At 36.0% G+C, this 25,153-nt stretch overlaps 1 protein-coding gene across 4 annotated transcripts; it reads left to right on the top strand.

Annotated features, from left to right (window-relative positions):
- Nucleotides 1-4,418: 4,418 nt before the first annotated feature.
- On the top strand, nt 4,419-20,609 carry PEX12 (peroxin-12). 4 transcript variants are annotated; one of them, XR_016058848.1, is made up of 10 exons: nt 4,419-4,595; nt 6,625-6,730; nt 14,081-14,205; nt 14,963-15,215; nt 15,918-16,027; nt 16,293-16,371; nt 18,811-18,897; nt 19,434-19,520; nt 19,943-20,080; nt 20,214-20,609. XR_016058848.1 is itself a non-coding variant. In XM_088871166.1 (10 exons), exons 1-10 carry the CDS (start codon nt 4,488-4,490, stop codon nt 20,283-20,285), a joined length of 1,161 nt encoding a protein of 386 aa, XP_088727292.1. In that variant the 5' UTR covers nt 4,419-4,487; the 3' UTR covers nt 20,286-20,609. The 4 variants fall into 4 exon arrangements, 2 of the variants coding, with proteins under 2 accessions (XP_088727292.1, XP_006857493.1); XR_016058847.1 differs by having other exon boundaries at nt 14,066-14,205; XM_088871166.1 differs by having other exon boundaries at nt 16,297-16,371.
- Nucleotides 20,610-25,153: the final 4,544 nt, after the last annotated feature.

Genomic DNA, 25,153 nt, shown 5'->3' with positions numbered 1-25,153 from the left:
ATGGTTTTTGTATTTGATAACCTCCCTGTGAAGTTAAGAAGTTCATAGTTTCTATGTTTGATAACTCCTGAGATATACGGTAAATATCTTACATTTATATTTACATAGATAATAATTTAATAGAAATATATAATATTTATAACATACTATAATATATATATATATATATATATATATATGAAATTATCTTGCATTACATAAATATATAATATATAAATATATATTTTATATAATATATATAACATAGTATAATATATAATATAGTGTATTTTTTTAATTTTATTATATAATATATAATATTATATTACATAAATGTATAATATACATATAACACAATAATGTATTTTTTATTTATGTTATTATATAAAATATACTTATATAAAATAATTTAGTATATTGTACATTGTATTATGTATTTATTCTATTAATATAAATTTTTATTATATAATATTATAGATATCTATTATATTTTATAATATTTATAGCATACTATAACTTATAATATATATTATATATTATATTACATAAATGTATTTTATATATATATATATATATATATATATATATAACATAATAATGTATTTTTATTTATTTTATTATAATATATATATTTATATAAAATAATTTAGTATATTGTACATTGTATTCTATATTTATTCTATTAATATATATTTTTATTATATAATAATATAAATATCTATTATATAAATAAATATATTATATAATAAAATATATTATATATTATACAAATATATATATTATATATTATACAAATATATATATTATATATTATACAATAAAATATATACATATATCATATATAACGTAATGTAAAATATAATATAGTGTATTTTATATTTATTTTATTGATATATATTTGTATTATATAAGATATATTATATAGTGCATTATTTTATTAATATTTATTTTTATTATATAATATACATAAAATAATATTATAATATATATATACATATATATGTATGTATAACGTAATATTGTACTTTTTATTTACTTTATTATAATATATATTTATATTTAAATAATATAATATACTATATTATACATTTTATATATTTTTATTATATAATATTATAAATATCTATTATATAAATAAAATTATATATATATATATATATATATATATATATACATATCATGGACAAAATAAAAAATTCTCCTTTCAAGTTTCGTGGTTTACCATGGAACTTTACTCAAACCTAAAAGGTGGGAACTTCAACAGTAAAGAGAAGTTGTCAAATTATCTTCCACTTTTTATCAAACACATAACATGAACAGTAATAGGTAAAGTTCTTTCTTCCTCTTCTAAATCTATATAGTGGGTCGATATCCTGAGTTCCATCAAAATTAGAAATATGTGCCCCCACAAGTCATGGTTCGGTGTTGATGTGAAATAATTCAAGTAGTAAAATAGTTCCAAATAACTTGGTGAAACTAAGGATGTTTGATGGAAGTATCTACACTTGAGAATGTTCGACATCTTGTGGACTTGAAAAACGGTTTAATTTCTCTTTCTTTGTTGGATTCCGATGGCTATAAGTGTTTTGGCTTTTAAGCAATTTAAAGCTAAAATTGAGTACAGTACGAGGCGCCACACTATGACTTTACAAACTGATAATGGGTAGGAGTACGGTTCAGATGAGTTCATAAAATTTTGTAAAGATGAAATAATCCAGAGGTAGTTCACCGATATCTACACTCCCTAACAAAATGGTGTTTCAGAAAGGACGAATTATACACTTATGGAGTGAGCTAGAAGTACGTTAAGCAATGGTAGTTTGGAACAAGAACTATGGGCAAAAGCCATGATAACAGCTTGTTATCTCATGTATCGATAGCTTCTATGTCTTTAGGGGATAAAATACCTCAAGAGATATGGTCCAGAACCCCTAATGATGCCTATGTTAGAATTCTTAATTGCCAAAGGAATAAATTTGAATTAAAATCAAAGAAATACTTTTCTGTTGGGGATAACAACGGCATGAAAGGATACCGATTATAGGATCCAAGTGCATAGAAAATAATTACAAGCTAGTGATGTGCAGTCTGATGAGTCTGTATTGACAAGAAGTTTAGGAAACTAGACTAAATAAAAAAATGAAGCTCGAAATGGCACCCAAGAAAACGAAGGCTCAAGAATCCAAACTTACCTTGATGTAGAAGTAAAAGGCTCTTTCAAGTCCCAAGACCAACCATCAATTGAACTAGAAAGGAGTGGCGTGCCTACTCTATCTCTCCAACTCTAATTCTAAATCTCAAGAAGCCACACGTTGGGAGTTATTTTTCTCTCACTCCAAGAACTTTGAGGTTTAAAGATGAGAGGTATCCACAAGTCTAGGGTTTTTTAGTTTGCCGTTAATTGGATTGAATTAAAATAACTCAAGATCTTAGCCTTTTAATCAACACGTAGCTATCATAGATGTATGGCTTGGATTTTTCCACTTTTATCTTCACATATGTAAAAAAAAAGAACTCCACATTTCTCAAATAAATTAATTTTAAAAATCATTAAAATATTTTCATAATTATCTCTTTTGTCAGGAATTTAGTGGACAATAGATTATTCTTGGATATACAACCCTAATGATGAACTTAAAATTTTCTACTCCAAAAAAAAAAAAAAGTATCCATAAAATATCATTACAAATTTAGAAATTACATTAATGATAACTTATTTGAAAGTTTTAAAAATGACATGTTTGTAGTTTTAAATTACTTATCAAATTCAGTGATAATTTTAAAAGTCAAATAAATATTTTAAAATTTGAAATTGACTTTGAAGGATTTTGATATGATAAAAATAACCTTCCTAAAAATTATGAATTAGATATACTGAAGTCATTTTGTGATATATAAAGATATTTTATGGTAAAAAATCCTAGAGTAAGAAATTTCAAGTTTACCATTAGAATAGTCTATCAAAACCCCATACCTAATTGTCGTTGTTTTAATATGTAATAATTAATAAATAGGTGCAGTTTGTATAGAGCCAAGGCTCTAAACAATTAAAGTAAATTACACTTTCAAATAGTGTCGAGAAATGTAGTTTCAATATTCAAAATTTTGTGATAGCTTTAAAACATATTTTTATTTTTAATTATAAATTTTAAAATTCAAAAATAGTGTAGGTCGAGCAGATATATAAAAACTTGAAATCTTGAAAATTAATGTGCCAAAAATGTGTTACAAGATACACTATTTTCAAAACTTGAAATCCATTTTTTTCTCTTGTCCATGCATCTTGATGTCGAGATGATCAATTTAAATATATTTGAGCATCAAAAACAACATCTTCTAAGGAAATTTTTGAGGTAGGCGCTAACTTGATTGGTTAGTGCCGGCTCTATACAAAATTTTCCCTTGATAAATATAAACTCAAGTTATACATAATTTTAAAACATAAATACATTAATGTTTATTTATAAATGATGAAGTTGAAATAATTTCTAATATAAATATAAAAAATCATTGACCATGTTTTTAGCCGTAACCTAAATATTCATTTTCAATTTCTTGTAAATTACTCCCTATTAGCCTTATCAATTATAATAAGAGTAATGATCCTATGAGACCCTCTCATACCCATGTGTGTAGGATTCCAAAGGATCACCATTAAATTTGACACAGATCTCTAGAAAAATCGAGTCTTACATCGATGTGATAACTTTTCTAGAGATCTGTATCAAATTTAGTGGTGATCCTTTGGGGTTTTACACACATGAGTGTGACAGAGTCTCATAGGATCATTACTCTTATAATAAATATCAATTCTTTAGAATTTTTCTAAATAAGGTCACGTATCTATTTTCAAAATCAAATTGCAGATTTTGCTTGCCAATTATTTTCCCATAACGAGAGTATTTTAGGTAGGGGTGGTAATATTTGACTCGGGACCCGTCAGGTATACCGGACATGGGTCCGGGTACAAGTCCAACATTTGGATATATTAAGAATTGTATACAATAAGAACATGTGGTCATCTTTAGCTATTAAACTACAAATTATATAGCTTGAAATCTAATGATGAGTGATTGTGGCTTTATTGCCAATAATACGAGTATACGATGGTAAAAAAAAAAGACAACAAAAAAGAGAAGCTCATGATGAAGGTGGCCAAACGCAAGACAGACTCGGGACTCAACGGGTATGGATATAGTCTAACTTTTAGACATGACAGGTTGGGTTCCGGTCTAAAACCTAGACTAGACCCGAATGCTATTCTAGTGGATCCCGACCCGACCCGACCCGTTGCCACCCCGAATTTTAGGGGCATAATAACGGAAGCAACGAAATATCGCGTTAAGTTGATTTTATCGGGAACTATTAGATTGATTTTCGGCATTGGCAATGTGACTTATCGTTATAAAATATGGGAAATAGTTGTCACCGAGGGAAATGTTGAGCAAGAGGGTGCGATATCTCGAGTTGCAGAAGAAGAGAGAGAGAGAGAGAGAGGTTTTAGAGAGATGTTGTTCCAAGTTGGTGGACATGGAAAGAGGCCCACTTTCTTTGAAATGGCCGCTACCCAACAGCTTCCCCCAAGTCTCAGAGCCGCCTTGACATACTCTTTTGGGGTACCCTCCTCCTCTCTCTCTCTCTCTCTCTCTCTCTCTCTCTCAACCCAAGTATTGACACATTCTTTTTTTGTTTTTTCATTGGAACTGAGAATTTGGTTGTGCACCTGTAATTTTTCAAACCCAAATTGCAATTTGGCCACGAATTTTAAGCAATACAGACAACTACTGACAAAATTTAGGAGATTATAGTCAGTTTTTGCTGAAAAGTTCACTGGGGTGCATTTCCAAATGTGAAATCATTTCTCTCTGCTCCCCAAAAACAAGGGGAAACTACAAAAGTATTGTAATCTGTATCAGATAAATTGAATTGTAAGAGGTTACTGCTTGTATTTATCCATTTTTATTGACTATAAGGACTAATATGTCTAACACAGGTTCTTATATTGTAGCAATAGTTAAGTTGCAACTAGACTGCACAACTTGGATACTTTGATAACCACTTATGTTTTGGAAAAATTATTTGTAAGACTTACAAGCTGATGTTTTATTTTCAGTTAAACACGCTTGTGTTTGTTTTGAAGTTGTGGAGCATGATCATATCTATTTGCCTATAAGGGATATATTTGTTTTCAGTGTGCTAAAACTCTACTCGGACTTGGACTCAGCACCTTCCCGAGCTGGGTGGATTCACGAGTCATGTACGAGCTCAAGACCTGCAAAAAAAAAAAAAAGTAGAAAATTTGTTAAAAGTATTACAAAATAAAAACTGATTGATTATACTTGTGCACCATTTATTGTATTTATGATGGACAAAAGTATATAAAATATGGAAAATTTTGATTGATAACTTGAAACAATTGAAAAAAAATCCAAAAACTAAGAATATAAAAATAGAGCATATAATAAGAAAGACTGATAAAAGGATAATCAGAAACATCAAAATTATGTTTAAACATATTTATACAGAATCTGTAAGGGATTTAGGGGAAAAAAATATAATTTCGCTGGTGCTGAGGCCGAGTTACTTGGCTGATTCCAAGTTGAGTGGCCGATTTTTAAAGCACTGGTTTGTATCAGAATGCTGTGAGCTTTTTTAGGTAATTGATTGGCTGGACAGTTGGTGACATTATAGTTTTCCCGATTTCTTTAGTGGAGGCAATATCTATGAGATTTTGTTAATTGCAGCTTCCATAGATATGCACTTGACATAAAATTTCGAAGGAATGATGCTTCTAAGGTTCTCATTGTGTTATACTCTAGTGAGAGCATGTACGAGCATGAAAGAGATTTGTCACACTCCTAACTTACTTCGTTCAAATTTGAATAACCAGACTATATTTACTTTTTTCTGAAGATAATATTATTTAGTTGATTGGGTTGGGCTCTTGGCTTTTTGTTAGGGCATTAAGGCTGCAGTATAGCTTTGAATCGTAGCAACCTACCTTTGGAAGAAAAAAAAAGAAACACCTTGGTAATCCACCATGCATATTAGAATCCTCAATCATCTTTCGTCGTGAGCTATGTGTTGGCTCGCATTACTGGCTAATATCAGGTGAACAATCTAGAGTTTCTTTTCCCTTTATTATACCTCTTCTTAATTACTAATTTGAGAGGTAGGTCCTTCTCAAGGGGTTCTAGAACATTGCTGATGCCCTTGACATATGGACATGTTGATAGTAGCTCATGTATAGGACCTTTGGCGTTCATTGATTTGTTGTAGGAACATCATAGTATAGAACTATTCTCACTCCCAATAACTTAGTGATATGTGATTATCTGAAGAATTGTCGTTGTCTTTCTCTCTTGTCTCGACTGGCACTTCCATGAGATTCTAGTGACAGTTGTTCAGTAGAAAAAAATTCAAAATTTGACAAGCTTTGTTTGCACTATTTGCACTAGTAACCTATGGATTATTATCAGCAACACAAATCATTTTGATCTCTCTCTTTCTAAGTTTCATATTTTTGGCTTGTGATTCCCTCATTATTTACTGTTTGCTTAATCTATGATTGTCCTTTTTTAGAAGTACTCATCTTGATTCTTTCCCTCGTTTTGACATTTGACTGAGAGTATGTGATTTTGGCAGGTGTTGGCCCAGAGACGACCATTCTTCCATAAGGTGTTAGATTACGATGATGAATTCTTCGCAATGCTTATGATCGTGCTTGAAACTCATAGTTTAAGAACCACAGGTGATGCCTTTTTTAGAATATGCTATCTTGTAGCTTAACAATCATGGAAATCATGAATCTGAAATGACTTTGTTTTTGTTAAATTTCTCTTTCATTTAGATCGCAACTTTGTTATTTGATGTATCATGCTGTATCTCAACATTTTCCTTTTGATTAATGTTGCTTATAAGGAAAATCATATAGAGCCTAAATTTCGAAAGGGTTGTGGTTTGTGGACTTTTTGAGCAAACTCAGGACTCACCCAGGTTGTCTCAACTCACACTTGGTGAGATTCCCACACTGTGACCTGGTTTCTGCACTGATCCATTGACTTACATTGAACACCGAGTCATAAGATTCCTGTGAATCATATTTATCCTTAACAAAATGGTTTAGAAATTTGATCTTAATAAAATAACTTAAGGGTCAAGGCTTACAATGTTTAGACTCTAAGCTATTGCCTTAACATAGGGTTTAAGGTCAAGAATTCATTCACATTTCTATAATTGTTTCTCTTATCAGTGCAGGACCATTATCTCTTAAGCTTATGTTTTTTTGGCTTTGTTTTGCCCTGCTGTCCTTATATCTTATCTCTCAATCATGTGAGACCAATGGTTTAAAAAACGGATCAGTGACCCGGATCGGGCTCCCAAAAAACCGATCCGGATTGGCGAATCGGCGATCCGGATCGAGAATCAAGTGAATCGGTCAGAATAAAGCTTAAAAAAAATCCGAAAAAATTATTAAAATTCATTATAAATATTGTTTTTTAGGAATTCAATAAGAAATGAGGGTACTCCATTTAGAATTTTCATTTTTTGAATGAATATGCGAATATTGATATGTTCTTTCCGTTGCATGAACCGCCATTCAGCATTTAATTTACATCACACAAAAGGATAAACATAGAATTATCATGGAATAAGTATATCAACATACATGGACTACAATAAAGCATAAAATTAGTAACATATGATCTAAAAATAAAATGATAGACGACGTTATTGTTCTTCTTGGTCACGCCGGTGCCATTGATTGAATTCGTTTAACAATTCATTGATTCGATCTAAAAACGAATCATCGATATTAGCAGGCGTCTGACTATTCCCAAATCCCTGAGTGTTAGTGTTTTGTTGTGTTCCCAATCTAAAATCCCCGAAGATTATCCATCTTTCATGCACACTTGCACTGTCGTGCTCATACCTACACTGTTGCTATTGGGACTCGATATGTGAATAATATGGCTGGGATAGGGTGGCCTTAGAATCATCATCTCTCTCATTTTCTCTTTGAATAATATGAATTAAAAAAAAAATTAACAAATTTTCAAAAAAATTGATCATGGATTAAAAAAAAAAATCACATATTTTCAAAAAATTCTATCATGGATTACAAAAAAAAATTCGATCATGGATTAAAAAAAAAAAATCACAAATTTTCAAAAAATTCTATCATGGATTACAAAAAAAAATTCGATCATGGATTAAAAAAAAAATCACAAATTTTCAAAAAATTCAATCATGGATTACAAAAAGTTCGATCATGGATTACATAAAATTCGATCATGGATTACATAAAATTCGATCATGGATTACAAAAGAAAACAAACAAAAAAAACAAAAAATTCGATCGTGGATTACAAAAAAAGAAAAAAGCAATTCGATCATGGATTACAAAAAATTCAATCATGGATTACAAAAAACTCTATCATGGGTTACAAAAAAAACAAAAAACAAAAAATTCGATCATGGATTACAAAAAAAAAAACAAACATTTCGATCATGGATTACAAAAAAAAAACAAACATTTCGATCATGGATTACAAAACATTCGATCATGGATTACAAAAAATTCTATCATGGGTTACAAAAAAAAAAACAAAAAACAAAAAATTCGATCATGGATTACAAGAAAAAAAAACAAACATTTCGATCATGGATTACAAAAAATTCGATCATGGATTACAAAAAATTCTATCATGGGTTACATAAAATTCGATCATGGATTACAAAAAAAAAAAAAAAAAAAAAAAAAAAAAATTCGATCATGGATTACAAAAAAATCGATCAAGTATTACAAAAAAATCTATCATGGATTACCGAAAAAAAAAAATAAAAATTCCGTACGGGACTTGTCGATTCACTGTACGGGACTCGCCGATTCCGTACAGTGAATCAGCGAGTCACTGTGCAGAATTGTCCGGTTCTCTCTAGAACCGGACGATTTCCATTTTTTTCGCCGATTCGATCCGTCTATGGCGATTCCCGAGTCGAACCGGGCGAGTCCGGTTTGACTCGGCGTTTTTTTAAACACTGTGTGAGACTATTATCTCCTTCTCTAACAGCCTCTCTCTCTCGTACACACACACACACACACACACATACACACACGCGTGCGCATACCCGCATGCACGCACACAGATGCACTCACACATTTCCCCTCTCTTTGTAGCTAGTTCTTTCTTTGTCTCACAATTCTCTGTATGTATGGCTCTCTTCTTACCAATTTTCAGTTCTCTACTGTGCATTCTTTGCTTCTCTCTGTATTAATTTTAATTTTTCCAGTACTTTCTATGTTATAATGCTCCATATTTGTTTCTTTTTTCTAATAACAATACTAGTATTTAATAAATTTTAAAATTTTCTATACATGTCATTCTTGAGTCTCAAGTTGACTAGTCACATGGCTCCCTGAGTCAGGCTTGAGACAGAGTTGGCAAAGCTGGAGCATGGATACAAGACCTTTTTTATTATGATGCGTGGATATGGCTATTGCCTAAGCTCAAACTGACTTTGAAGTGTTCTGGCTTTTGGTGCTGCCCCTGTGCTTCGTAAGACCACAATTGATCTTCTTTGTTTGTTCTAAGTCAAGGTTCAGACTCATGTTCTTACACTGTAGTGGTAACCGCCTATTATAACATTGTATTTGAATTTTACTCTCTGACTGGTTATAAAATATGGCCGATGTGCCCATTCTGATGGAAGCCATTATAACAGCATAGATCCCCTTTTTTTTAAGGGAAAAGATATTTGCAACCTTGTTTTTCCACTTTTCCGTCTTAAAAAAATTGCGTACTTCTCTACCCTTAAAAAGGAAGAAATCTATTGGTTCCAAAGGTCCACGTCAAGGGCTTCACTCTGGGGACCATAACTCCAGGTATTCCACATAATTGCAAACTGCTGGAGAAGGGACAACTCCATCTCCACTATAAAGGATGGTAACAAGATTTTGGACCAAACTCCTGAAATCGAAGTGGCTATCCTTTCCTTCTTCCAAAACCTCTACACTGCTCCCTCTTGCCCTAGACCCAAGATGGGTGATATCCAATTCCTCACTGCACCTGCCCATGGGGTCTAGTGGTTGGAACGACCTTTCTTTGAATCAGAGATTTTGCCAGCAGTAGCGGACTTGTGTAAAGACAAAGCACCAGGCCCAGACGGTTTCCCAGTCGCCCCCTTCAAGGTTTTTTGGGTAACCTTTCGGCCTGACTTCCTGAATTTCTTCGATGAATTCTTCCATCAGGGTATTCTTCACAAAGCAATGAATGCGACCTTCATTGCCCTTTTGCCCAAAATCGAAGGGCCAGAAGAACTGAAGGACTTTTGACCGATTAGCTCGATCAATTCAACATACAAGATCCTGTCCAAAGTCCTGGCCTCAAGGCTTAAAGAGGTCCTCCCCTTCGTGATCTCTCTCTCTCTCAATGTGCCTTCATTAAAGATATACAAATCCTAGATGGGGTCCTGGTGGCATTCATACGCCTGAATTCTAGGCACCTTGCAAATAAACCTGGCTTGATTTTTTAAGATTGAGTGGGAAAAGGTGTATGACCACGTTGATTTGTCGCTCTGGCCAGGATGGGGTTTGGGGAGCGCTGGAGGAAGTGGATGAGGGGCTGTTACTCCCAACCCTTCTTCCCTATCCTCATTAATGGAGCTCCCAAGGGCTTCTTCCCTTCATTCAGGTGCCTCCGGCATGGGGATCCCCTTTCTTCCTTCCTCTTCGCCATATCCGTCGAGGTCTTTAGCCAATCGATCTCTTGGATGTACTAGGCAGGTCTTCTATCTGGTTTCAACAGTAGTACTAGACGTCCTATTGTCTCTCACCTAGAGTACACCGATGATACGCTTGTATTTATCGACGTTGTGCCTGAGGAAATTGAGATCCTCCGTCTCTTTCTCAGATGCTTTGATTAAAGGCTTTAAAGTAAATATGGAGAAATCCACACTACAAAAACTAGAGCCCTCATCCCTGCCTGGTAGTGCAGAGTGGATGATCTCCCCACAAGCGACCTCGGTATGCCTTTGGGTCTAGGGAAACCTAAAAAGAGGTAGTGGTTCCACATCATAGATAAAGTTGACCAACGCCTAGCAAGGTGGAAAGGCAGATACCTGTCCTTCGTAGGAAGGACCACGCTAATCAAGGCCACCTTGGCCAACACCTCGGTATATCTTATGTCCCTATTCCACATGCTCGCGGCAGTCGCCAGTTGTCTAGAACAACTGATGTAAAACGTTTTTGGTCAGGGACGCTGAATCAAAAAAATTCCATCTCATCTCTTGGGAAAAAGTCTGCCAACCGAAGCACCTCGTTGGGCTTGGGATTTGGATCCTGAGGCAACAGAACAACGCTACTTGGAAAATGGTGGTGGTGACTCTCAACTCAGAACAACTTGCTCTGGTCCCAAGTCATTCACTACAGATACAAAATCCCTTTTAGCACCTGGCTACTAGAAGGGGGAACACCGAGCAGGGCTTCAGGGGCTTGTAAGTCTTTCCTGCATTCTCTTTCCTTCTTTCGGAATAACATTCGGTTCCACCCTAGGGGAGGCGATAGAATTCGATTATGGTCTGACCTCTGGGTGGGTCACACCCCCATAAGGGACAGGTATCCATCTCTCTTTAACTTAACTACCAGCAAGTCTTCCTCGATCGCCAATGAGATGACCATAGTAACGGTCTAGAACCCTTCCTTCAGGCGCCCCCTCTCAGAGATTGAAACATCAGACTTTCTTTGTCCTCTTTACTGTACTCTTACCTTCCTCGCCTTATCTGGCGCCGATAACCTGGTGTGGACCCTTCCCCTTCTAGTTCTTTCTCGGTTGCCTCCTCCTACAAAAAACTCTTGCAACCCCCCACCTTTCCCCACTCTCCGACCTCTGTGGTCTCTAAGGTGTGGTCTTCGATAGCTCCACCAAAAGTGCAAGCATGCAACTGGATAGCATGCTCTGAGAAAGCTCTCACAGTGGAACAACTCCAATGAAGGGGAATTCCCATTCCAAATCGCTGCATCATGTGCCTCTGCGAAGAAGAGAGCAACCCTCACCTTTTCATACATTGCAACCTAGCCCTCAACCTGTGGAGTAGAATCCTTAGTCTTTTCGGCCTTTCCTGGGTAACTCTTGCTCCCCTAGTAGCCCTCCTCAAATTCTCGATAGACTCTCCATGGCCAAAGGCGGGCAGGCTGTTATGGTGGGCCTCCATAGCGGCAACGATTTGGGTCATATGGACCGAGAGAAATTCAAGGATATTCCGAGGAATCAAGTGCGAAGCTTCAACACTTTTCCACAAAATTACCTCCCAGGTCATTTTCTGGGCTTCTAACCACAAGGAATTCAAAGGCATGTCAACTTCAACTTTCTTGCAAAATTTGGGAAGAAGTCCTCCACTTCCGTTCCCCTCTGGTGTCTCGAGCGAACAACTGGTCCCCCCCCCCCCACCGGCAGGCCTTACAAAACTCAATTTTGATGGGTGTTCTTTAGGTAACCCTGGACCAGCAGGAGTGGATGGGGTCTTCAGAGACCACCACGGCAACTTCCTGGCCTCTTTTTCCATGAACATTGGCCACGCTGACTCCCAGCTCGTCCAGTCTTTGGCACACCTTTTGGGACTCAAATTGTTTGACGAAGCATGGGGTCAACCACTGATAGTGGAAGGAGATGCCCAAAATATTTTCACATGGGCTGCCGGACTTGCTCCTCCCCCTTGGTATCTTACTTCGATTTATGATGAGATACTGCATATTTGCAAGGATACAACTGTCTCATGGAGGACGACTTGGAGGACGTCAAACGCCTTGGCGGACCATCTTGCTAACGAGGCGCACTCTCAAGCTCACGAGAGACTGAAGTTTTTGGCTCACTGCTGTTCCTCGGGACTCTCAGGATGTTTTGGACCATCTGGATCATTGGTTTCTCTTTGTAAATCCTTTGTAATGGGCATTGCTTACTTATAAGCCCCACCCCTTTTTTGTACAGGGCCCCCCCTCTCGGGGAGCCTAATATTTTTTCCCGAGAGGCCTGGCTTGTGGGTTGTCTCCACAGATCACTGTATTTCCTTACTTTTTTCAATACAAAGTTAACAGCATCAAAAAATAAAAATTGCGTGGCAATATCCAAAAAGTGCCTTGGCTAGAATTTCCAGCCACATACATGGGTGCAGATGGCCTAAACATGGTGCAGATATTGATCTATATTTTGAGAGCTAGGGAATTGTGTTAAGTTGATGTCTGTTGTGGGGAGGATAGAAGGAGTGAAGCACCAATATCTTTAGGTGGGGAGTGATAGTATGTGGATTGTTTTGGAGGGGATAGGTGGGTCATGATTTCTTGGGCAAAGGTCAGGAAGCAATTTAAAAGAATTAATCATGTTAACTTCTCTAGCCAACCCCAATTAGTTGAGAAAAGGCTGTGATTATGATGAATCATATTAGCTTCTCAAGGAATTCAAAGAAAGAAAAGACTTCTTGATGAATTGAGTGTAAGTGGTTTGGAATTATAGAGATAGAAATAGTATGTATTGTTAGAGAAATTGTGATTATTGTGTGCTAGGATAATTTCAGGCATATTACTGATATCTTGCTGTCTTTCAGAGCAAAGAATATCTTTGGAATGAGAAAGTGCCTTTCTTTTTCCATTTTCTTTTATGGAAGCACCATTTATTGCACATGTTATGCAAGTACTTCTATGGTACATCTAATAAAAATAAGTTCGTATAAGGTTCCAACCTTATTTGTAGATGTAAGGTTGCACTAATTTACACCATCTATTTTATTTGGACGGTATAGATTTGTCACTATCTCAAAAGGCTTTTTGATAATGTCTTGCAAGACGCGTCAAATCTACTGCGTGCAAACTTACTTATATAAGTAAGGTTGCAACCTTATATAAACGACACCCATCTAATAATGTGTATTTTTTTTTTACTTTATGTGCAACCCATCTGAAGGAATATATGCATTGGTCTTTTAAAGGTGCCTGAGCCTGGATAAAGTTGTTGTCAACCTATATATTGATGTAAACATTGTCGTATCATGGTTCTCTTGTAATAGCTGAGTGTGTCTTTCATTTGATTTTCAGAAGCTTCTTTCTCAGAGTCTTTGTATGGCTTAAGGCGGAGGTCAGCTAAATTATCACAAGGAAAAGAAGCTCCTCATACTGACTCAGTTGAACACTCTGGAATAGAAAAGCACCAAAAAATTCTCTCTGTCGTATTTCTGGTAATCATCTCCTGTTTGTAGCTATCATCCTTAAGTGGGTGAGCAGAATATTGGATTCTTGATTTATCAGTAACATGCTTATTGTCTTTGAATGATAGTGGAGCACTTGAAATTCTTATTGGTTACCACTACCCTTCTGAAATTATCAATCTTATTTTTATTGATGGGAGCAAATACTGCAGTTTGAGATGGGCATTCTACTATTATCCTTTCTCTTGTTTTATTAGAGATCTGTATTGAATTTTTGATAGAGAGGGGGAGCACCCATGGCTGCAAAGGTGGGAGGTTTTCTTTTCTATTTTTATCTTTTCTCTTATTTTATTAGATTTTTTTTTTAAAGAATATTCAACTATTCATTCTTTAGGGTCTCGAATTAAAGGCTACTAATCCATTGATCGGCGTCCAAATCAACTGCAAGAAAAGCAGTGTTTTGGCACACAAACTACTAGTGAAAGGATTGGTCAATTGCCAAAAAGGATTGGTCTAGAAGTTTACCTTTTGTGCTCCCAAACCTGCATTTTGACATCTCTTAGTTGATTCATTTTGCAATCCCTTGTTCATAATTATCGTTCTGTCATTGTTTAGTATCTATACTTGTCCTAAGATGGCATTTGCCATTCTATTGTGCTGACCATTAATAGTGTTGCTGTTTAGTACTGAATATGCCATGAGAACAATCGTGTACCTCTCTCTCTCTCTCCACCATTGTGTTGTCATAAGATGTGGAATTACAGCACTCTAATCTATCTACTTGTAGGTTGTTTTGCCATATTTCAAGTCAAAGTTGCATTCTGTCTACAGAGCACAAAGGGATGCAATGCTTCAAGATACTTTATGGGGGGCGGGAGATGTAGGCATGGATGAGAGTGATGGTTTCTCTGAAAGGGGAGAAAATCTTCATATTCCTGCGGAACTAACAGATAACGATCGTTCAAGATCTGCTCGTGTAAAAAATTTGGTTAAGAGAATAATATCTGCTTGCTACCCATGGATACATGCAACTAACGAAGGTAATGTTTAGGTTTGGTCGTTAATTGCACAGGGATGCCCTGACATGCAACCAGTAGATCTTTTTATGTCTGAGATGTGTTATTTTCCCTCCAAATTTTCTTCATATATGGGGTGGACATCGACCCATATATTAGCTGTTTGAAAATGACCGTGGAAAGCCATTTGTTATAGTGTCCAAATTTGCAATTCATAATTGTAATCTTTCTTCGCAATGATAGATATAGAAAAAAACCATTGCTCTCATTGTTTTTCAAATTGGATGGCTTCTTTTCTATAATCCTATTGCGCAATAGAAAGACTAGGAACAAAATTTGACCGGGACTTGGCTGCCTAATGAATTTTCTGTTCCATTTCCTCGTGAAAGTGCTTCCTAAAAATTGAAATTCTGTAGGTGAGAATCAACCATGAGGATGCTTGGACACATTTGGGGAGTAGATTGGTTGCACATTGTTCTCTTGTTTTTCACAATTTCTTGTATTTTTTTGACACTAGAGAACGTATAACTTGGAGGAGAAAACTTCATATTGATTTGTTGGTCTAAGGTTTACTCTTAGGAGAGAAAAAATCCCCTCTAGTGTGTTCTTTAACATTTGAACTTCTACTCTTTAAATGCTCTCGTTGTGGTAGCAAGACAAATTTGAAGATTAGCATTATAGGTTAAATTTTTAACATTCCATTCAGAGCTATGATATGTCTTTCAGGGTTGTCATTTGCTTATCAGCTGCTATATCTGTTGGATGCTACCAGCTTTTACTCTCCAGCTCTACATATCCTTACAGTTAATGTCTGTCGTGCTACTGGCCAAGAACTGGTAATGACTACTAAAATTTCTCTTCTCTGGGACAATGTTTACTTGGATTATTGTTGAGTATCTTCACTGGACTTGTCACTTTCAGAGTATACTCTAGGATCAAGGATATCAGTGTCACCAAATTGTGTCCTATTTGACTCCCTGCCTAGATGACCAAGTTTTGGCCCTTAACTTTGAAAAAGAAATATGGAGCTAGATATGGGGTTTTTGTAGGATGTTGCAGATGGTCTTATGAGAATATCTTTGATTTCAATTTCATGTCAAGGTAGATGGATGCTTCTTCAAAAGTTTCAAAGAATAGAATGCGTGAACGTGAGAGACTCTGGGGTCCTGCTTGGCTCAAGGTAAGAAAATGGTTTCAAACCCCTTTTACTTTATGTGCAGTGGGTTGGTACAGTCTTTCGCTTTTCCTTTTCTTTGCAGATCTCTATTTTACGTTCTGTGGTATTTTAACCATTTGCTGATAAGTATTGCACTTGCAAGCTTACACTTCAGCTCCCTTACAATATGTGCTCTGCATTGTTCCAAGTGCCTTAAATTGTCAAGTTAACTTTTGACAGCCTTGTATGGTATTTTCTGTAATATGAACTGGGGAAATGCTTATACATATGCTTGCATTGGCACGCATCCTGATTCTCTTTACTTCAGAAAATACCACTTAAAAATATTTATTGCATTGAATTGTCGCAATTTGGCTCCTTATAACTTGCCATAAGCAAATGTTATGCATGAGCTTTGAGATTTATCACAATCACTTGCCATAAGAATATTTTATTTCCTTAGTTCTCTTGAATTCATGTTTGATGATTGAAAATTATCATGATCATTTGGCAAGAGAAAAAACTATATATATATATATATATATATGAGTAAACCTTACAATAGCTGGGCAACTATAATAAATAAGATAGGTGGAATGGGAGCGCTATTAAATCTTCATCATGTGGTTCAGAATGCATATCATTATATGAATTTTAATATTTTTTTTAGAAATCGTCATAATGAAATTTTAGACGTGTGTACTAAAAAGTAGGGCGCACAATTAAAAAAATCTAAAAATATTTTCCAAAATATAAAATGATGAAAATACCCCTGAAAAATGATAGGGGCAATTTGGTCATTTTAAATTATTGAAAATAATTTTTTTATATTTTTATATGGTGTGCATTAGTGTTAGGTATATACACCCAAAATTTCATCTTGATCAGATTTATTGGAAAAAAAAAATTAAAACTAAAATAGTGATATATATTTTGAAGATCTGACAGTTGGATTCTACTTTTATTACTATTCATTATAGCTTCCCAGCTATTGTTAGCTTTTTCTATATATATATATATATATCTATATATATATATATATAAATGATCATATAGGACCCTCCCTCACCCATGTGTGTAGGACCCCAAAAGATCACCATTAAATTTGGCACGGATCTATAGAAAAGTCAAGTCCCACACCCATGTGATAACTTTTCTAGAGATCCGTGCTAACTTTAATGGTGATCCTTTTGGGTACTACACACATGGGTGGGGGAGGGTCTTATAGGATCATTACTCATATATATATATATGGAAAACACTACGCAACGCCTATAGGAAAAAATAAACAGCGATTTCGCCTACCCCTATCACCGTCCAAAGTTCATCGCGCGGTCAAGATTGTCCGGTAGTGTTTCATTTTTAATTTTTTGTCTACAAATCGGAATGATCTGAAATTTAGAGCGTATATTCATCAAAAATAAGGGAATCTTCAAAAAATATATAAAAAAATATTTTACACGAAAACAATTGACTAAAATACCCCCAAATTTTGGCGGTATTTTGGTCAATGTTTTTTTCGCGGATAAAGTTTTTTATATTTTTATTAGATGCGCCTCTAAAAGATGAACATACCCTCCAAATTTCAGATCATTCTGATTTGTAGAAAAAAAATGAAAAATAAAACACTATTGGACAATCGTGACCGCGCGATGAAATTTGGACAGTGACAATGGTAGGCGAAATCACTATTCATTTTCGCCTATAGGCGTTGGGAAGACTTTTCAATATCTATATATATATATATAGGAAAAAGCTGGGGTCAGCCCACTAGCGCATATGAACATATGAGCCCAATGGCCCAGATTGGATCTGGGTCGATCTAACAGTCACAGATATCTGTCAGTGTTTGAATTTTAATTTTTTTTCTTACAAATCCAAATCACTTGAAATTTTAGGCGTTTGTTTATCAAAAATAGGTGAATCTTCAAAAAATATCAAAAAAATATTTTACATGAAATAAAATGACCAAAATACCTCCAAAATGTTTCGGGGGTATTTTGAACATTTTATTTTTTGTAAATAATTTTTTTTATATTTTTTTTAGGTGTGCCTTGATGAGAAGAACACATACTTAGAATTTCAAGTGATTTAGATTTATAGAAAAATAAATAAAATTCAAATACTGACGGACATCCGTGACCGTCAGATCGGCCCAAATTCAATATGAGCCGTTGGGCTCATATGAGCTAGTGGGCTAACCCCATCTTTTTCCATATATATATATATATATATATTATATTTATAATTGATTCTCTTGATCACCATCACCATCAAAGCCTTTTCCCAACTAATTGGGATCGGATACACAAATGCATGTCTATCTATTGAAAATGCCATATACCTAATTATCTCATTCACGAATGCATTCTTAAGTATCTTTATTTTTTTCGTTGATGATATTGTTACTTGCTTTATGCTTGAGAAAAAATTATCCATATTGCTATATGTTTTTACATGCAGGCAGTACAGGGAGTATTGCTTAGTTCTTTATACAGAACTCTCGATTATGCACAGACTGGTTTGATTGCTGCGGTGTTCTTCTTTAAAGTGAGCATACATCTTATCAATTGGCTTACGTTCAAAGCTGGGTTTTATGGGTTTGGGTCTCAAAAACGCTTGAAATCTTGTTGATCAAAACTTCATAATTTTGCCCAAAATGTAGTTCTAACCCCAACCTGGTATTCCATGAGTGAATTTCATAGTTTCTTACTTTCAGTCTCCTTATGACGTAAAATCTTGATATGATTTCTGCTTGTCTCAGCATTTTCCTTTCTGAAAAAACAGTTAATACATATTTCTCACGTGTTCAACAATTGTTGAATGGCACCCTTATCTATATTTTTATGGACCTAATGATGTGAATTTTATATGCATAAAGAACTACCCTTGCATGCCTATAAGTTGTCTTAGATAAATAGCCTTTGGTTGTTCTTTCTTTTCATGTTATTTGATTTTTTATAAACCATTTTCCAAGGTGGAAAAGATTTGTCTACGTTTCATGGAACACAAATAGCATTTGATAATCGCAGTCTGAAAAGAAAAGAAAAAACATTAACTTTGACTAATTTAATTCCTTTGTGAAGATGATGGAATGGTGGTACCAATCTGCAGAGGAAAGAATGACTGCTCCAACTGTGTATCCCCCACCTCCTCCTCCACCTCCTCCAAAGGTCAGCTCTAACACACATGCATACGTGCGTCTGTGCATGTGGAAATGTGCCTCTCACACATGTATGCATGTGCACTTGCAGAATCCGATTGATTTGTGCCCCTCCCTCTCTCTCTCTCTCTCTCTCTCTCTCTCTCTCTCTCTCTCTCTCTCTCTCTCTCTCTCTCTCTCTCTCTCTCGTTCTCTTGTCTCTCACACACATGCATGCACCAGTGCACATATAGAGGTATCCATGCGGAATCCCCTTCTTTGATTTGTGCCTAGCTGCTCTCTCTTTCTGTCACACAGACATGCACACACGTGGTGGTTGATTTTATGTTTGCTCTTTAATTTTGTTTTGTATCGTTGGACATGGATTTACTAGTTCTTCTGGCACACCCACAAGTAATTTTATATATCATCATAAATTGAAAATACTTGCAGGTTGCTGAAGAGGGGATCCCGCTACCCCCAGATAGAACACTCTGCCCTCTGTGCACATCAAAACGTACAAACCCAGCTGTGGTTGCAGCCTCTGGGTTTGTTTTCTGTTATTCCTGCATTTTCAAATATGTTTCAAGGGTAAGAGACAATGAGTGCTCCCTTCCAAATCTAAACTGCTGTATTCTTGGTTTAAATAATAAATAGCAGAAGTGGTTTTCTTGAGAGAGTAGTTTTATTCACTTCAACGTATTTGCAATCTGATATGGTGCAGTATAAACGTTGCCCGGTTACTCTGATGCCTGTAAATGTCGATCAGATAAGGCGGCTTTTTCATGATGTTTAGAAACTTCGAGGTCAAGATCCATGAAAGATTATAAATTATGGAGCATATGAGAGGTCCTGGTAAAGACAAAGACGGCAAAGGAGACTTGCAGTCCATTGGCTTGACTTGGATGGGTTTTGAGCTCCAAATATTGATTAAGTGATATGGTGCTTTGAAATTGATGGTTGATTATTTTGTAGAAGTGTACAATAATTATTTGCTGGTGGGTTGTTGTTAAGCTTTTTGAGGTACAAGGCAACTCTTAGTTAACCCCAAGGGGGATTGTATATGATGAGACGATTTATTATTGGTATAAAGAGGTCACTTCGAGCCTTAGATTTATAATCCAATAGCATTCGAAAAATTTTAGATTTTGTGTCTAACCAATGACATATTTTCAATTACCCAATTTTAAATCTAATGGTCAATGAGAGAATTGAGTGACCTCTTTGTATAAAAAAGTCCATTGTGTACTTTTCTATATACAATATTGGATTCTTTTATTTCATACAAGTGAGTGACATATTATCCTCTTGATTTTGGTAGGAAATAAAAATGTCTTCCGCACTATTTCATTTCCCAAAAGATATTATATGAAATAAGGTGTCCATTTACACCCTCGGGTGAAAACATACGTGGGCTTAAAATTGGGGGACGTAGCCTCTTCAACTCATATATTGACCTCAATAAAAAAAAAAATTCTAATTGCATCATCTATGCATTTCAAAAAATAGTCTCAATATTGATTTAGAGAAACCAATTTTAAGTAGGGGAGGTTTAAGTGTTCGAAAATTCAAAATTTAATTTTTTTTTCTTCTGTAATGATCATCAAGTGATTCTTAAGTGGTTATCAAAATTATAGGTTTAAAATAAAATCGTGGTCTTCTCACTAAAGGAGTAGATGCACACCACTCCCTTTGGAGCTTGGCATCCGTGCTTCTCTCATTTTGTTGTTAAGAGATGCACGGGCTCCACGTCGGCAACTCTCCTTAAAGGCACGTTTGATATGTGCAATTTATGGGAGTAAAAAGGAGTTTCCCATTTATTATGGAAGACTGCCCTTCTAATTTTTTTTTGGAAGGGCGGCTTTCCAAAGTTAAGTTTATTTTAACCTTAAAAAAGAAGCATGTGGAAGGGTGTGGAATGCCGCCTTTCCAAAATTTCCCTGCTATCAAATGTGGAAGTGGGATGTTTCACTCTCACTTTCAATATCTCCCTGTTATCAAATACGCCTTTAAGAGAGAGAGATGCAACTCTCGGGAAAATTTGAAGAATTTGCAAGCTTTACTGTAATAAAAGTACTAGTGCATCTAACATTCTAAGAAAGAAATTAGGGAAATCTTTACCGACGCAGCCAAAACAGATTCCTTATCATCTATTCTGGAAAGTAACGGTCGATACGAGTGTTTAGAGAACCCTACTGTTGTACATTTCTTGAATGTTTTGTCTAGGTTTAAAATCCTGAATAAGCGGGAGGATCGGCCATGGGCTAGACTGATCTGGATTGGTTTTTGACTTATTATAGCTCCAAAATTTTGTAGAAAACCTTACAAAAAACGGATTATGTTGGTTTGTAAAAAAATTGGACTGCTATTTTTCATATGTCGATATTAATGAAGAAATATATTATGAGGGTTTGCTTTCTGCCCGAGTTGCACATTCATTTTACAGTCTAAAATGTAAATATGACAATAATGACATATAGGATCAAGCAAGTAGAAAAAATATATATGGGGCAAAATACAACCTAGAACCAAATTGAGTAATCAATGAGATAACTCATATTGCAGTACTACTAGGGGTGGCAATGGGTCGGAGCTGGCTGGACCCGGACCTAGACCCGACTAGTATTTGAGTCCAGGTTTTGGACCTGGACCTGATCCGTCGGGTCCAAAAGTTGGACCCATACCCGTACCCGTTGGATCCTAGGTCTAGTCGGGTCTATTGCCACCATCACTATGAGCTTCTTTCTTTCTTTTTTACCCATTTTCCTTTCCATAATATACCCATATTTTTGGCAACAAGGTCACAATCACCAACCATTAGATTTAAAGTCGTTTGATTTATCGTTTAATAACTAAAGATGACTACGAGTTCTTATTTTATATGACTCTTAATTCACCCAAACGAATAGGACTTGAAATATTTTATCTCCAACAGTTTGTAGGTCAGGTCCAACCAGACCCAGACTCAGACCCGAATAGCGTTCGGGTCCAAGTTTTGGATTAAGACTTGGACCCGATCTGCCGGGTCCAAATGTTGGACTCATACCCAAACCGGACACAGGTATACCCGACGGGTCTAAAGACAGGTCTGGATCCATTGCCACCCCTAAGTACCACTAAGTTAACTGTAGGAGCAAGTCTGTCGACTTGAGATCTTGGGAAATAGGCCGTACTGTACCCTCCCATTGGCCAATGAATTGATTTGGCATGGTAAATCCTCCTCCTGACTTGAAGTCCCCATGGCTAGTCCAATTCTTGTGGTCGTCCCTGCCCTACCACTGTTAGGCAGAGGCTTAGGCTACCTTGTGTGAGCACCTACCTCTGGTAGGAACTGGTTCCCTCTGAATAATCATTAGCCCCGATTCCCCTCTACAGGTGCTCGTACATCTCCATATTCTGGCAGCGCCTCATATCATAGCCTCCTCCTGGGTTCGTCACTTCCTCGTCCGTCTTGGTCTTCCATTTCTTCATGACCTATGGCCCTTGGAAATGTCTTATTATCAAGCATTAGTTCCTCTTTCACCACCAACTTCTTAGTCGGATCCTTAATAAATATGTAATCAAGGTAGACATTAACTTTTCTTAAATCCATTGTGAAGTCGACATGTTCCTCTTAAGGGCATGAATGTGCTCCAGTTTTGCTCATACCTCATAGCAAAACAAGTTTGGCTGAGCACCTTTGCATCAGTATCATTTAACTCTGACACAATTGAAGAAAATGACGAGCAACTTATAAGCAAGGACTTGATAACTAATATGGAATTCTCACTGACATGGTTCAGCGGACTACGCTTCACAAATGCAATAAGCTAACCAAATTTCTTCAAAAAAAACTAACTCTAACCTACAATTGTTAATTACATACACCATGTCAATCATAAAAGGAAATAAATATACATGTTTAAATTTTGTAATATATAAAGATAATTTGCCTACAGCATGAATCACTTGAACCAACTGCCTCCTCCATTGATCCTCGATGATCTCTACTACTTTCTGTGCATATAAGCAAGGCTCTTGCAAAGTGGCCTTCACTCTGAGGTACCCCATGACAAATTTCTTGTCACCATATACTGTCCTCAACATCTTGGCTAGATGAGATGTGGTCGAGCACCTTCCCTAGGAACTCCTATTAGCATGCATGCCTTCTACTTTCTATGCAACACGAATCCCTGAGACAAGGGTATTGATCTACCACTCTGAGATAACCATTCTCACGCCATGGACAAGTATCAAGTTGCAAAGCATGTGTTGCAGGGCCGAAACAGCTTCCTCTCATCATTGTGCTTCCTCATCATGTAGAACATACTGTGGTAGTTGTATACAATCTTTGTGACCACCTTCACCGCATCCACAATTTTCTTCAACTTGAGATTGGCATTGTCCTCCAATATCAGGTCAATGCAATGGGCTGGACATGGGCTCCATCTTCTTCTTATCAACTTCTTGGCATTGAAGATAACTTGAACTACATGCTCTTCTCCAATTGCATCCATCACTCGTACCATAAAACCAACCATTACAGTGGAATCATCAACTGTTCCTGAGATATCTAAACTAGAGCGACAAATTGTCTCATGCGGGCAATACACTAGAAAATTAAGATAATCTTTCCTATTAGTCTTATCCGTCCAACTATCAGACATGATTGACATCCTCATTCTCAACCTCGGCTGCTTAAAACTCATCAGCGAACTCTCCCTCCTTTGTCACCGCTTCATCTAAGAAGGAGCCATGGAGTTCATATGTACTAGGGTCTTGACTCAGGCCCTACCACTACAACGGATGTGACTTAAATGTGGGTTGCTGGCTACAATGATGGGGACCCCAAAAATGAGAAATTCTCTGAGACATTGCCTTCTTCACCTGTCCCTTGCGGTTATCGTCAAGCTGGACATAGCTTCCCTCAGGATTAGAATCGTATGCTTCGATTAGAAAGCTCAAATCAAAGAGGCCTACCAGGTGCTCCTGGGCCAATTTCTATGGGTGTTCTACTCCTTGACAAACTAGGAAAGCATCCCATAAACTCCTCTCCCGAGTGACACAAGGGAGGATCCCCCTCTTCCTACTACTGCTGAACTGTACCCTTCAATCTCTATCAATGCCACCCTCGGGTGGCACAAATCCTTCAATCTTGCTCTCATTGCGAGCTCCATATCTAAATGTCAGTAATCTCTTCTATCCTTGGCAATATTTTTGTCCTTTTTGGCCTTAGGAAAGCCAACATATGTTGTCACACATTTTTAGGCATCTTATCACATTGTGAAAATCACCCCCAAGTCCTGCTAGGTGATGCTTAAATGATTCACCCCCACTACTAATTGTCTTATTACAGTGTTAATAATTATAAATGTAATAAAGATCTACATATAGCAACTCAATCACACACCCAAATCAGTGTGAAATTCTGATATGTAACTCACCTAAATTTGTCTTAAAATTTCAAAAAAAAGGATTATTATTAGGTAATTCAGGGATATTAATAAAAGAATTTCTGAAAGGAAAAAGTTTATGGAAGTGCGAGGCTCTAAACAATCAAATCAGGACGCATCTCAAAAATTTCACCAGAAGTTGTTTTGATGCCCAAATATCATCAAATTGATCATCTCGACCTCAAGATGCATGAACATGAGAAAAAAATGAATTTCAAGTTTGGAAATAGTG

The sequence above is a fragment of the Amborella trichopoda genome, chromosome 7 (assembly GCF_054954075.1).
Source record: "Amborella trichopoda isolate Santa Cruz 75 chromosome 7, AtrichopodaSantaCruz75HAP2 v2.0, whole genome shotgun sequence".
NCBI classification, from domain to species: Eukaryota; Viridiplantae; Streptophyta; class Magnoliopsida; order Amborellales; family Amborellaceae; genus Amborella; species Amborella trichopoda.
This window is presented reverse-complemented; position numbering and strand designations above follow the sequence as displayed.